This window comes from Ceratina calcarata, unplaced genomic scaffold (genome assembly GCF_001652005.2).
Source record: "Ceratina calcarata isolate Rehan_Ccalc_2016 unplaced genomic scaffold, ASM165200v1 scaffold102, whole genome shotgun sequence".
Classification (NCBI taxonomy): Eukaryota; Metazoa; Arthropoda; class Insecta; order Hymenoptera; family Apidae; genus Ceratina; species Ceratina calcarata.
The window spans coordinates 56,219-67,111 of NW_017131077.1; the positions used below are offsets into that span (position 1 = coordinate 56,219).

Sequence of the window (10,893 nt, forward strand, 5' to 3'; positions counted from 1 at the left end):
GTATTTGTAGCCGATTTTTAAAAAATCAGTTTAGCAGGGTAACAACTGCCTTAAATTGATGCACTTAATAATGAATATAAAATATCGTATTCGGAAACATATGTAGCATTTTCACTCTATTCCGTTGCTGATGCAGTAATATATTATTCAATTTAAAGTCACTTACATTCTCTATTAATAAACGTGAAATAAGTGAAAATGTGTTGTTTCGGCCTCTGTTCATAACATATTAATAACGTGATAACTGGGTTACAGTGGCAATTCGTTATATTAATCTCGTAGTTTGCAGTTTTATAATCAATTAACGTAACATTAGCGTAACTACGGTCGTATATTTAACTAGCTGAAGGCAATATTCCACCTGCCTACTTGATCCCGATTAAAGTGACCCCGCCTTGCCTGTTATATATTATGTAATAGGTATTTCACCTCATCAGCCGAGAACTAACAAGGGGAGTGGCACTGCGTTCAGGCCAACGATTCACCTTATATTTAGCGCAAGTATATGTACATCGTATACTATAAAACCGTATCCAACATACAACGTATTGCTATCCGCAAAAAAATCAACGACGAAAGGATATAATAGAAATTTTCAACTCCATCTTGTCTTGTGACACGATCCATCACTTTCATCTCATACAGCCAATACGACAAAGTTTCCGTAACCTCAACAACCCCATCAGCCAACCGTTTTCGACTCCCCACACCCATCCTCGCCCCTCGTCAACCTCTCTCGACGCCTTGCAAGAAACCCGAGGATACGCACCTGATACCCGTCAATGCAGTCGCACTTTCCAAGATAACACGATCCTCTTCCAGAGCAGTCGTTGAGACAGGTAGTCGATACGCCCTCGGCTTCGGTCACAACCAGTGTAACCTTGTACGGCTGCAGCTCGTCGTTGTACACCGAAATGAACCAACGTCCGGTGTCCAGATGCTGGAGCAGACTAACGTTCACCATCATAGGCTCGACGATGGTCCGTTTGATCAGAACGTGTTGGTACGATCGATTCTCGTTGCCTCGTGCGACCATCGTCGCCGCTTTCATGAAACTGACTGCCTCCGAACTGGTGTCCCTCTTTAATCTGTGATCAACCCGGCCACCTTTCACGAACTCGACGAAATCGTACTGCGTGACGCTCGGAGCTACGTTCCGTCTTCCGTAAACGGCGAAGTTCGCGCCCCAGGGCAACGTTAGGTTCAGCCGGATGAAGGCAGGCTGCTTGTTTCGGAACTCGGTGTTCCAGAAGTGGTAAGGCGGTATTACGGCGGAATGGGCTACGTTATAAGCTTGTAGCTCGAGCACCGCTGGCCATTGCTGCGCGGATTGCTGGATCTGTGGGTCGCTCTGTTGGTCCCCGGCGCTGTCCGACGCGCTCGAGTGCTCTGCCGTGCTTGTTGGTAGAGACTCTGCATGGAAACAGATATTTCGTCGTCAAATAATAATTTCTCCAGATAGACTTAATATCATATTATAGTGTCTATAACATCGAATAATGGAGAAAAGAAATGTCTAGTGAACTGTACATTTTGTGCTACAAATTTATGTTACAAAATACATTATATCAAAGCGCATGCGTGATTTTGAAGATTTTATACTTTCGGTCAACTCGTGTTTTCCCGCGAAGACTTAAAACAGCTTCGGACAATTTAGGCACGAAAGCACTTACTGTCTATTCGACTTGCAAATATTTCAGTAGTATAAGTCAACGACTAGACGTCAGAACCGATGCAGTTCTCAACATCCTATGATAACTGGTTTGATGATAAGAACTACGTTTAATATCTATATTCATAAGTTTCTATGAGTAATTTCGAAAGTGTTATTTGCGTAGGATCAGATATATATAAGGATTCTACTAAAAAGAGCTAGTGTTCAGCAGCATCAATGAACTTCTCACGAATTCACAATTTCAATGTGTAATAACGTTTACCGTGATACCGTTTCATCGGACCGCGACAAATATTCCGATAGTGTAAGTCAACGAAGGAGGCTACACATCAAAACCGACATTATTCTCGGCGGTAGTGTGGCCATTGTATGGTTATATACGGGACGGCCAAGCTGATATCAGGCCAGGGGAAGCCATTCGAACGAGGCAAACGCCCTCCCCTCCCAAAAGCAATTACCGTGAGACGTCGTACATCGGAGTATTTACATCATGCATAGTGGATGCAAATTGATACCGCTCGATATTTACCTTCCGTGGGTATTTGCGTTGATATCGGGTCGTGAACGTGCGCGTTCTCATGAGTGACAGCTTTCACGTCTTGGAGCACCACGCATTTTGTGCTGTCTATCGGCCGCATGGAGCTCACTGCTGAAAAGAAAACAGTTCCCCCTTTAACTAACGTACAATGTGTAAATACTTATGGCTATACATTTTGTTCAAAAATTCAATGTTCCGGTTTTCAATACTTAATAAATTAAGTTTTTTAACACGTAGAGATTCGTAACAAAGTATAGGAATATGTTACTTAACAAAATTTGAAACAAATTCGTTGTATAATAATGGTTTGTTATATAGTGGAGACGCAACTTAACATACAATGAAATAAGATATGCTGGGAAGAAAATGAATCATTCTAAGCTTTATTCATCTATGCATTTAAACGAAACTCATTTTTCCGATTAATCTTAAAATATAACTCGAGAACTCGTTATTTTCTCGAGAATAGACGATCGTATAGACATAAAGAATAGGGCGCTTTCAGGAATTTCTACGTTGCTGGGCCACCGCGATATTACATCGCAAGAAAGTTTATGGTGGCATCGCTGGCCAGTTTCCTTTATACAGACATACATACAAACTATAGTCCATGTTTATACTTACTATGTATGTATGTATGTATGTATGTATGTATGTACTATGTACTACGGCTCGTTCGTGCAACAAAAGCACACGCAATCAGCTTGTTATATTCTTAATGTAGGTGGTCCGCCACTTTAGACAAAATAGTACCGTAACGCGACTCTTTTATTGCGCCAGGAATCAGGAACAGGGCTTTAGCCGAACGTCTCGCGGTACCTAATGGCTTCATAAATTCGAACAATCGCTTTCGAATTACGATGGGACACTAGATTTACCCGTCGCGAAACCTCTCCTGGTAACTTCTCAAGACGGCAATTCGAATGACAAAGGCAGCGCTTCTGTTTCCGTGTTTAATGCGCAGCTCGTTGGTAATTGGTCGCCTGACTTGGTATATAACATACTTAGTTCCGGTTGTTTGCGAATGGTGCAACGCGTTTTTCTTTTAATATGCGTGACGTTAACGTTAACGCATCGATATACATTTCTGATATCCCCTACCTTAGTTGACGTTCATTATCTATAGAAGCAGTCCTTAGGAATTCAATTCTTATAACAGTAATGGTAGTGTACTTAAGTTCTATGTTTCTTTTCATTACATTCTAGTACATGTACATAGAAGAAAGATAGAGAAACTTTGTTACAGTTTTGACGAATATTGTATTTTTTCCTCAATCTTTTTTAATGCATTTGTTTCTCTCCAATTAACGTTAAATACCAGAAATCTCGGAATTGTTACTAAAAATCTCGTTCCATCTGGTTTTTCGGTATAAAAGCAAGATTACATATACTCATATGCATAGTATGTTTATAGCAGCAGTTTAACTATAAAACACGTTGTATACTGTTATGGGTGTCATGCAAAATCCAGGCAGGCAACAAACGTGGTTATTGGACCAAGACATATTTCATAGACGACAGATAAGACAGCTTGGACAGGCTAAGATATACTTCAGTACCGAAAGGAGATGGACAAACTAAGGAGGGAGTCTAAATCGATCTTCGTTCGAGCGTAAAAATGACAGCTTTTGCAATAACTCGGAGGACTAATCCTAACGAGCTATCAGTGTCTTCATATACTAGAAAGTGGGCCTTTCTTAGTGGAATGAGTTACTATAACATAAGATTCTGGGAGCTCGATCGCACTCTCAACCCTTACGGAACACACGATACGAACGTTCTGGAGGAGTTCTGGAAGACACAATACGTGCGCTGCATGCACTTGACTTTAAATTAACCATAAACTCGGTATTTTTACGCACGCGTAGGACGCGATTTTTGCTATAAACTTTCTGTCATGTACGTGCTGGTTTCGTAATTTCAACCCATAAACCTACATTGTAAATTCCGCTATAAATCATCATGGTTTATTTAGGGAGAGTAATTTTCACTATAAGCAACGATAATTCTCGTTATAAATGGGCGTCCAACGTTGGCAACGCACGATGTTCATTACAATGTCAGCAACGACCTACGCGTACCGTGCTTGCGGCAACGCTCTGCAAATACTGTTTCAGAAACCGATATTGTTTATGTGCACTTTAGCATTAATGGAGTTGTAAAAGAAGTGGGCCAATCGATATTCTAAGACGGTCTATATATTACACATACTGTATTTAGTCATGTATTAGATTAGCCAGATAATGGATGAAAATCGTAGGGAAAAGCTTGTAAGAATAAATAAAATTTAGATAACAAATTCTGTTCGCGTTTTTAAAATATATAATAGTAGGTAAACTATGTATGTATGTGCGTATGCAATTCTGAGGGAACTTTGAGCTAAACTGGTGACCTGAATTCCAACTATTTTGTAGTAGATACGCTCGTACATGTTGCTATCATAAAGGTAAATCTTCATTTACCGAAGTTTAATATCATAGAACAATTTTAGCAATTTAATTTTTTATATTCTGAAGAAAATATAATGTAATAATATAGTTTCGATAATTACCCAAATAAATTTAATAAGCTAAAAGATATGGATATTTTTTGTATTATTTTTTGTCCTCATAATACAAATTTTATTATACAGGGTGTCTTAATAAAGGTTATTATTGTTTAACATATATATATTGTTTATTTAAAAACAGGAGATAGTTAGGTGGACTCCTTTAATTGAGACACCCTGTATAATAAGAATGTTATTTAATATACAACAGAATAATGCTTGAAGCTACTAATGGCGTCTATCGTCTATACTACTGTCTACTGTAGTATTCATCGACACTGCCGGCTGACTTATTATACAGCAGTACTACTGGCTGACCGAATACAGACAACTCTCACTGCACGCATTCCCAGCTCTATTTAAATGGCAATACTACTATCTAACAGTTCTAACCAAATGGCATCGCGATTTTTTATCTCTTTGGAATGTTTAATCAACACTCTTTATTTATATTAATATCTTCCGAACAATAAAGCGCAGATCGAATTTAAAACGGCGGGATGAAGCCTACCGTAAAATCCTTCTTCACGGGCAGGAGTTATCGCAGCTGAATTAATTATCTGGCGCGGTGGCCGCGGGCGCCAGCAGCGAATTAATTATGCGAGTTAACGAGACTTTTTAAAAAGCGACCGGCCCACCCTTTTTCTTTCGCAATACAACGTGTCTAACGACCTCTCGGCTTATCAACGTGGTCCGTGCGAGCTCGGCTAATTGAATTCACGCGTTACCGCCGCTCAAACGAGCTGACAAATAGAGAGTCGCGTTCTGATCATCAATAATTCAGTGTTCATCCGTTTCCCTCTTTTCCTTTTTGCCCTTTCAATTTCTCTCAACACTTTTTCGCCCATTTCTTTGATTTATTGCGCGTCTTTTATTGCGAGCGCGACAATATTCCCGCACGCGGCTCGCAAAGGCGAAAATCGTCCAATCGCGAAGTCGCTGTCATGAAAACGGAAGCGGTAATAATTTGTGTCGTGTAATATTTTCTTTCGCACGTCATCCTCGGCTAAATTCATGGCCTGGTAAATAGGATTTTGACGCGTTCAACATGTGCGAGTTACATTAGCATGTTGACGATGGATATGTGCATTTATTGAGCTGTTTTGATTATGATTCTTTTTTTCTCAGAAATCTCTAGATATGAATTTCTTCTAATTAAGAAAAAAATCGTATAAAATATAGGATTATCATTCTTTCTATCGACTTCAACTACCATCAACGTTTTTACTATAAAAAAAAAGCTGGAAAAAGGGGGAAGCCAACCAGCCCGGGGAACCAAACGTGCTACTCCAATTACCAGCACCGTCTCTTTGATTCCGCTCGTCACCGGTGACAGGCAAATTACTGTCCGCGCGTGGAAAAGCTCACGCATGCGACTTCTGTGCCGTTGGACGCGCGCGCGAGCGCACGGCAATCGACTCGCTCGGCTCGCTCCGCAGATACGTACCGTGTGCTGCGAAATAACTGGAAAAGAAGGAGGAGCGTCCCCGCGGGATCGACGTTGTCCCTTTGTTATGTAACTATCGCTCGAAATTGAGTTGCAGTGAACTGTGAATGACCTTATTCTGTGAACGTCGGGTAACGACATTTTTGTATCGCTTCGCGTCGATTGCCAATCGTCTTCACGCGCACAAAGTTTCGCAGCAGTAAGACCCTCAACTCTGGTAAAAGCGGCCTTAATTTACAGCCGGAATGAATATAAAACCATTTCCGTTTCAAATTAATTAATTAATTGAATAGATGAACACTGAATTGATTCGAAAGTCTATTTTCATAGTTATTAATGAGTAATACTGAACATTGGATTTATATTTATTTCTATCTTTATATTAACTGCTTCCGTCTGTACGAGGATACCTTTTATAAGAATGTACAATGATTTTATATTTTTAAGTAGCTATTCTCTTTTGAATCTTTCATGTACAAGGGTATTAAAAGAGAAACTCCGTAAAATAATGGAGACAGCTTCAACTTTCATCACCAAAATTGCCGGAAATTTGAAATGGGCTGAAGGATGAAACACGCCCCTTTCTTCTCTGCCACCTACCCCTTGTTCTAGCACCTTGATTCATCCTTTGATTCGAGACAGGGAGAAGGCGAAGTCGGCTGGGAAAGACAGGCAACTCGATCGACGAGAGCAAAGGAACAACTTTTTCAATTATATTCCCTCGGATCGATAGAGCGATTCATTCTTGAGAATGATTCCCGGATTATCGGAGGATTATCCGTTCTCCTACGCCCAATCTTATACTTCCGCTTTCTTCCCGTGCGTTTTAATGAAATGTTTACTATCGATCCGCCTATCGTCTCTTCTAATCCACTGATACCAATTGAACACGTACTCTTCGTCGGTAGATCAAATAAATCGAGAACGGTTTTCACAACTTGTCTTGCAAGCAGAATCGATTTGAGAACGATAGAAACTTTCAAAAGCTTTATACTTTCGGTTTGTGAATGAAGAAATTTCAACTTTTTCGTGATACTCTAATATACTTTTAATCATCGTGAAGCGAATAATTTCCACGTTATAATTCCCGTAGACCTATTAAATGTGATTAGATTGAAAAAAGCTACACCGCAGAATTCATCAGACACAAAATTATTTCGAGGTTGGAAACGTCGGCAGCGTCGGAAGTGTAGTTTGCCAAGCAAACTTCACCGTTGAATTCAATTAATTGATGTCGGGAGAGCTTTCTATTCTTTCCTGCGCTTGCAATCCTAGACCCATCGAATCATTCCAAGTCCGCTGCTACAAATGTGATTTAATTTTCAGGCACCCCGTCGGGGTAACGATAGAGGTGGTTCCCTTCCATAATTTATTAAATGGAAACGTATACGAAGTAACGCTTAATTGCGTGTTAATACTTCAGGGGGATAAATCTGGAGCACGGAACCGTGGAAAAATATCGTATAAATATAAGTTGCTCGGGGGACAACCCTCCTCTTTTTAATGCACGCTGAATTAGAGAGAGTACGTTCACAGTCTGGATGTACAGCCAGTAAAAAAAATTACAAAATACATATTCATATTACTTTAATAGATTGTGAAACGGTGTCATATAATCTTTCGAGTCGTGATTAATTAAAAAATGCAAAATTTCAAACCGACCACTCCCGAAAATTAGCTACTCTATTTTAAAAACACCATCCGCAGCATTTTATGTCGAATGGTTCACGTGCCGTCGCAGCGATAACTCGAGGAAGCCGTGCAGAAATCAAAACATCCGCGTTCGACGCCGGAAGAATGGCGCTGGCCATCCGAGCAATTCGTTTCCTCGTCGAACACCGTGCCCTCCATAAAACGCCTCGATTCATTCGCTTCGTTCACGGTTCCGAAGAAACCGGAGCAAAAATTCGTTTGCGATTATTAATAGCCGACGATTCCGAACGGTCGTGGGCATCGACAACAAATACCTCGAGTACGACGCAGTAACGAAGGCGATATTTAAAGCGTCGCGAAAAACCGAGTTTCCTCCGATCGATCGATCTGTCTCCCTCTGACTCTCTTCTTTTGTTGCTTCACGGAAATTACATCGAGAACGAGAGGAAGAAAAGGAGCCGAAGACGAAGCTTAAATCCGGACAAGATTCTCAACCGGCTTGCTGTGGACGCCGATTGCGTAAATCGAATTACCGAAAAGCAATGGCGATTCGTCTTGTAAGACGTCTAAAACAATTCTTATACGATAGCAAAAGGAGTAAAAATTAATGGAAGACAACAGTAATTCATTAAATACAAGTTTTTATAATGAACATGTTAATTAATTATTGTTTACTGGTCATTTTGATAGCATCTGACTCATCTTGACAACCTCGTAAAAAAACATAAGGAAATAGGGGATGAAGAGAGAAAAAATGGCATGGGTGTGGAAGAGGGTAGTTTGGATGCAGTAGCAAACAGGCAGATTGGATTCCCGACTCGATTTACCGGAATGCAGAAATAACAGCTGGCGAGGTATCCTCGAGGCCGATCCGGCTTTGCAATCTTCTCCTCTTTTCTTCTTTCCGCTTTTCAGACATGCGAGAGAAAAGGGACACGGACGGCGGAAGAAGAATGCAAACGCTGAATTCTGGGGATAGTGCAGTAAGGGTGACTCGAGAATGGTTTATACGTACGTGTCTCTGTACGTATACAGTCAGTTGGAAAAGTTTCGGTGCATCCATCCGATAAGTTATCCACGGAAAGCGACTCGCGTTCGCGAAACAATTTGTACGACAAGATGTCAAGTTCTGAAGAACGATGACGTTCATGGATAAAGGTAGATTTATTATTTTTCTGTCAGATAGCGAAGAGAAATAAGGAGTAAAGCAAACAGAGAACTGCAAAGAAGTATGTAAAAATGTATACTGTTAAGAAAGTACATGTACCAGTTTAATAATTATATTGGAGCCCGAGAAAACAATTAAACAGTCAATTTCGTCTAGTTGTTGAGATACGTCAAAATGGATTACGCTATCCTAACTTCGAGGACTATTGTTATCCCTTTAATGTGGACGATTACAGACCAGAAAAATATGTGTCAAATATTTTTATGAGAAATACGTTTCTGTAAAATTTCATTAAAATCCGAGGACGACACTTGGTACGTTATGTCTCCTTGCAAGTAGAAATAACAGGAGATTAGTCAGACAGTCTGAGGAACCTATACGTACATACATTTACATTATTATATACGTAATGCTTCGAAAGATCGGTCTTCCCACTATGTTAGAAAATAAATATGGCCTTTCAGACAAAAAACGATACCCAATTTTCATTTTTTTTCAGCCCCAGCAGCTTCTTTTGAACGAAATCCTCTTAGTTCATTTACTTTCGAATAGATAAACCGTAATTCCGACTCGACGGGGACCTTGACTGTAGTTGTCTCGGATGCAGAGATTTGCCAACCAGGACCAAGACCAAATACAAAAACGCAATTCCGTCAAGCCACCGCCGGAAGCAAGCCAGACTTTCACACTGATAACGAGAAGGCGTTAATGTCTCTAATCGGTACCCAGCTTTCGTTGCTGTTTCTTTCCAACGGAGATGCAATTTTCGTGTAACGTCGCCGCTGGTTAAGCCACTTTCCCCCGTATTCTTTCCGATTGCTCCCTGCACTGTTCTTTAATCTCATGTTTCTTGCATTCCTTCACGGTTACGTAAGTAATCAGTACTGGAGGATATAATCCTACAGAATTGTGTTATATTAGACGAATGTTATCTACTATTTTTACGACGTATCTCCTCAAATCATAAGTTCACTAAAAATTGCTATTCTGCCTTGCACTGTTGTAATTTTCATGTAGCGTAATAAAAATTGATATATTCAGAGAGCTATGGTCGGAAGTATATATTATACATGCTTTAGAGATTCAAAGTGAGATTTAGCGAGGCAGGAAGGGAAGTTAGATCTGGCAGCGAGCGCAGATGTTCTCCCGTTGTCCATGCGCTGCTGCTGAATTAAATACCGTTTAATGACGGAAGTCCGGATCTTCGATAGGAAGCGTGCGGAGCCGCGCGTTAAATGTTACTAGCGCAATGGTTCGTTTAGCAACGAGCCGGCGGTTGCTTCCATCCGGTTGGGGTTGAGGGAGAGGTGAAAATATTGCCGACCGATGGCGAGGTAGCGCTTCGACAGCGTGACCCGAGTTTCCGGCTAATAATGATCGGCCTCTAGAAACACTATCCACGTTTTCTCCGTTTTGTTGCTCACTGGCCAGCGTGTAAAGAATGAGCTTCGCAAGAATCGATTGTGCGGGAAAGAAGATAACGATTCTAACGCTACAAGGCAATGGTTTTTATCTTAACTAGTGTAAGACGACGAAAGAAATTAAAAATCAAAAGTCAGTGTTGTCAATTGTGTCGTTTCTACTTTTATTTATGTACTTAACGGAATTCGATTATAACATGAATTAGAGTTAGCTGTTTCATACATGAGACCAGATATTGAAAACCTTTGTAAGAGTCATCAGCCCCAAATGCTTTATTAAAAAAATGGTGACTATTTTCTTTTTTTCTTAAATTTCATTTATTGATTATTATTTGCTATTGACTGATATGTAAACCGTTACGTATGTGATGTTTATTTATTGTATAATGTAACAAATTTATGTTTCATTCAATTATTATCATTAGAATTATGTCTTTTTAACT

At 40.1% G+C, this 10,893-nt stretch overlaps 1 protein-coding gene across 5 annotated transcripts in view; it reads right to left on the bottom strand.

Moving 5' to 3' along the window:
* Ten-a (Teneurin-a transmembrane protein) overlaps positions 1-10,893 on the bottom strand; it is a 213,157-nt gene that overhangs the window by 32,652 nt on the left and 169,612 nt on the right. For 4 of the 5 annotated variants that reach the window (XM_018036485.2, XM_018036475.2, XM_018036457.2 and 1 more), the window contains 2 exons: positions 2,205-2,324; positions 770-1,413 (listed from right to left, as the gene is read on the bottom strand). In XM_018036485.2, coding sequence (XP_017891974.1) covers positions 770-1,413; positions 2,205-2,324 — 764 coding nt within the window. The remainder of the gene's footprint in view (positions 1-769; positions 1,414-2,204; positions 2,325-10,893) is intronic. The other variant, XM_018036466.2, reaches the window with a different exon arrangement.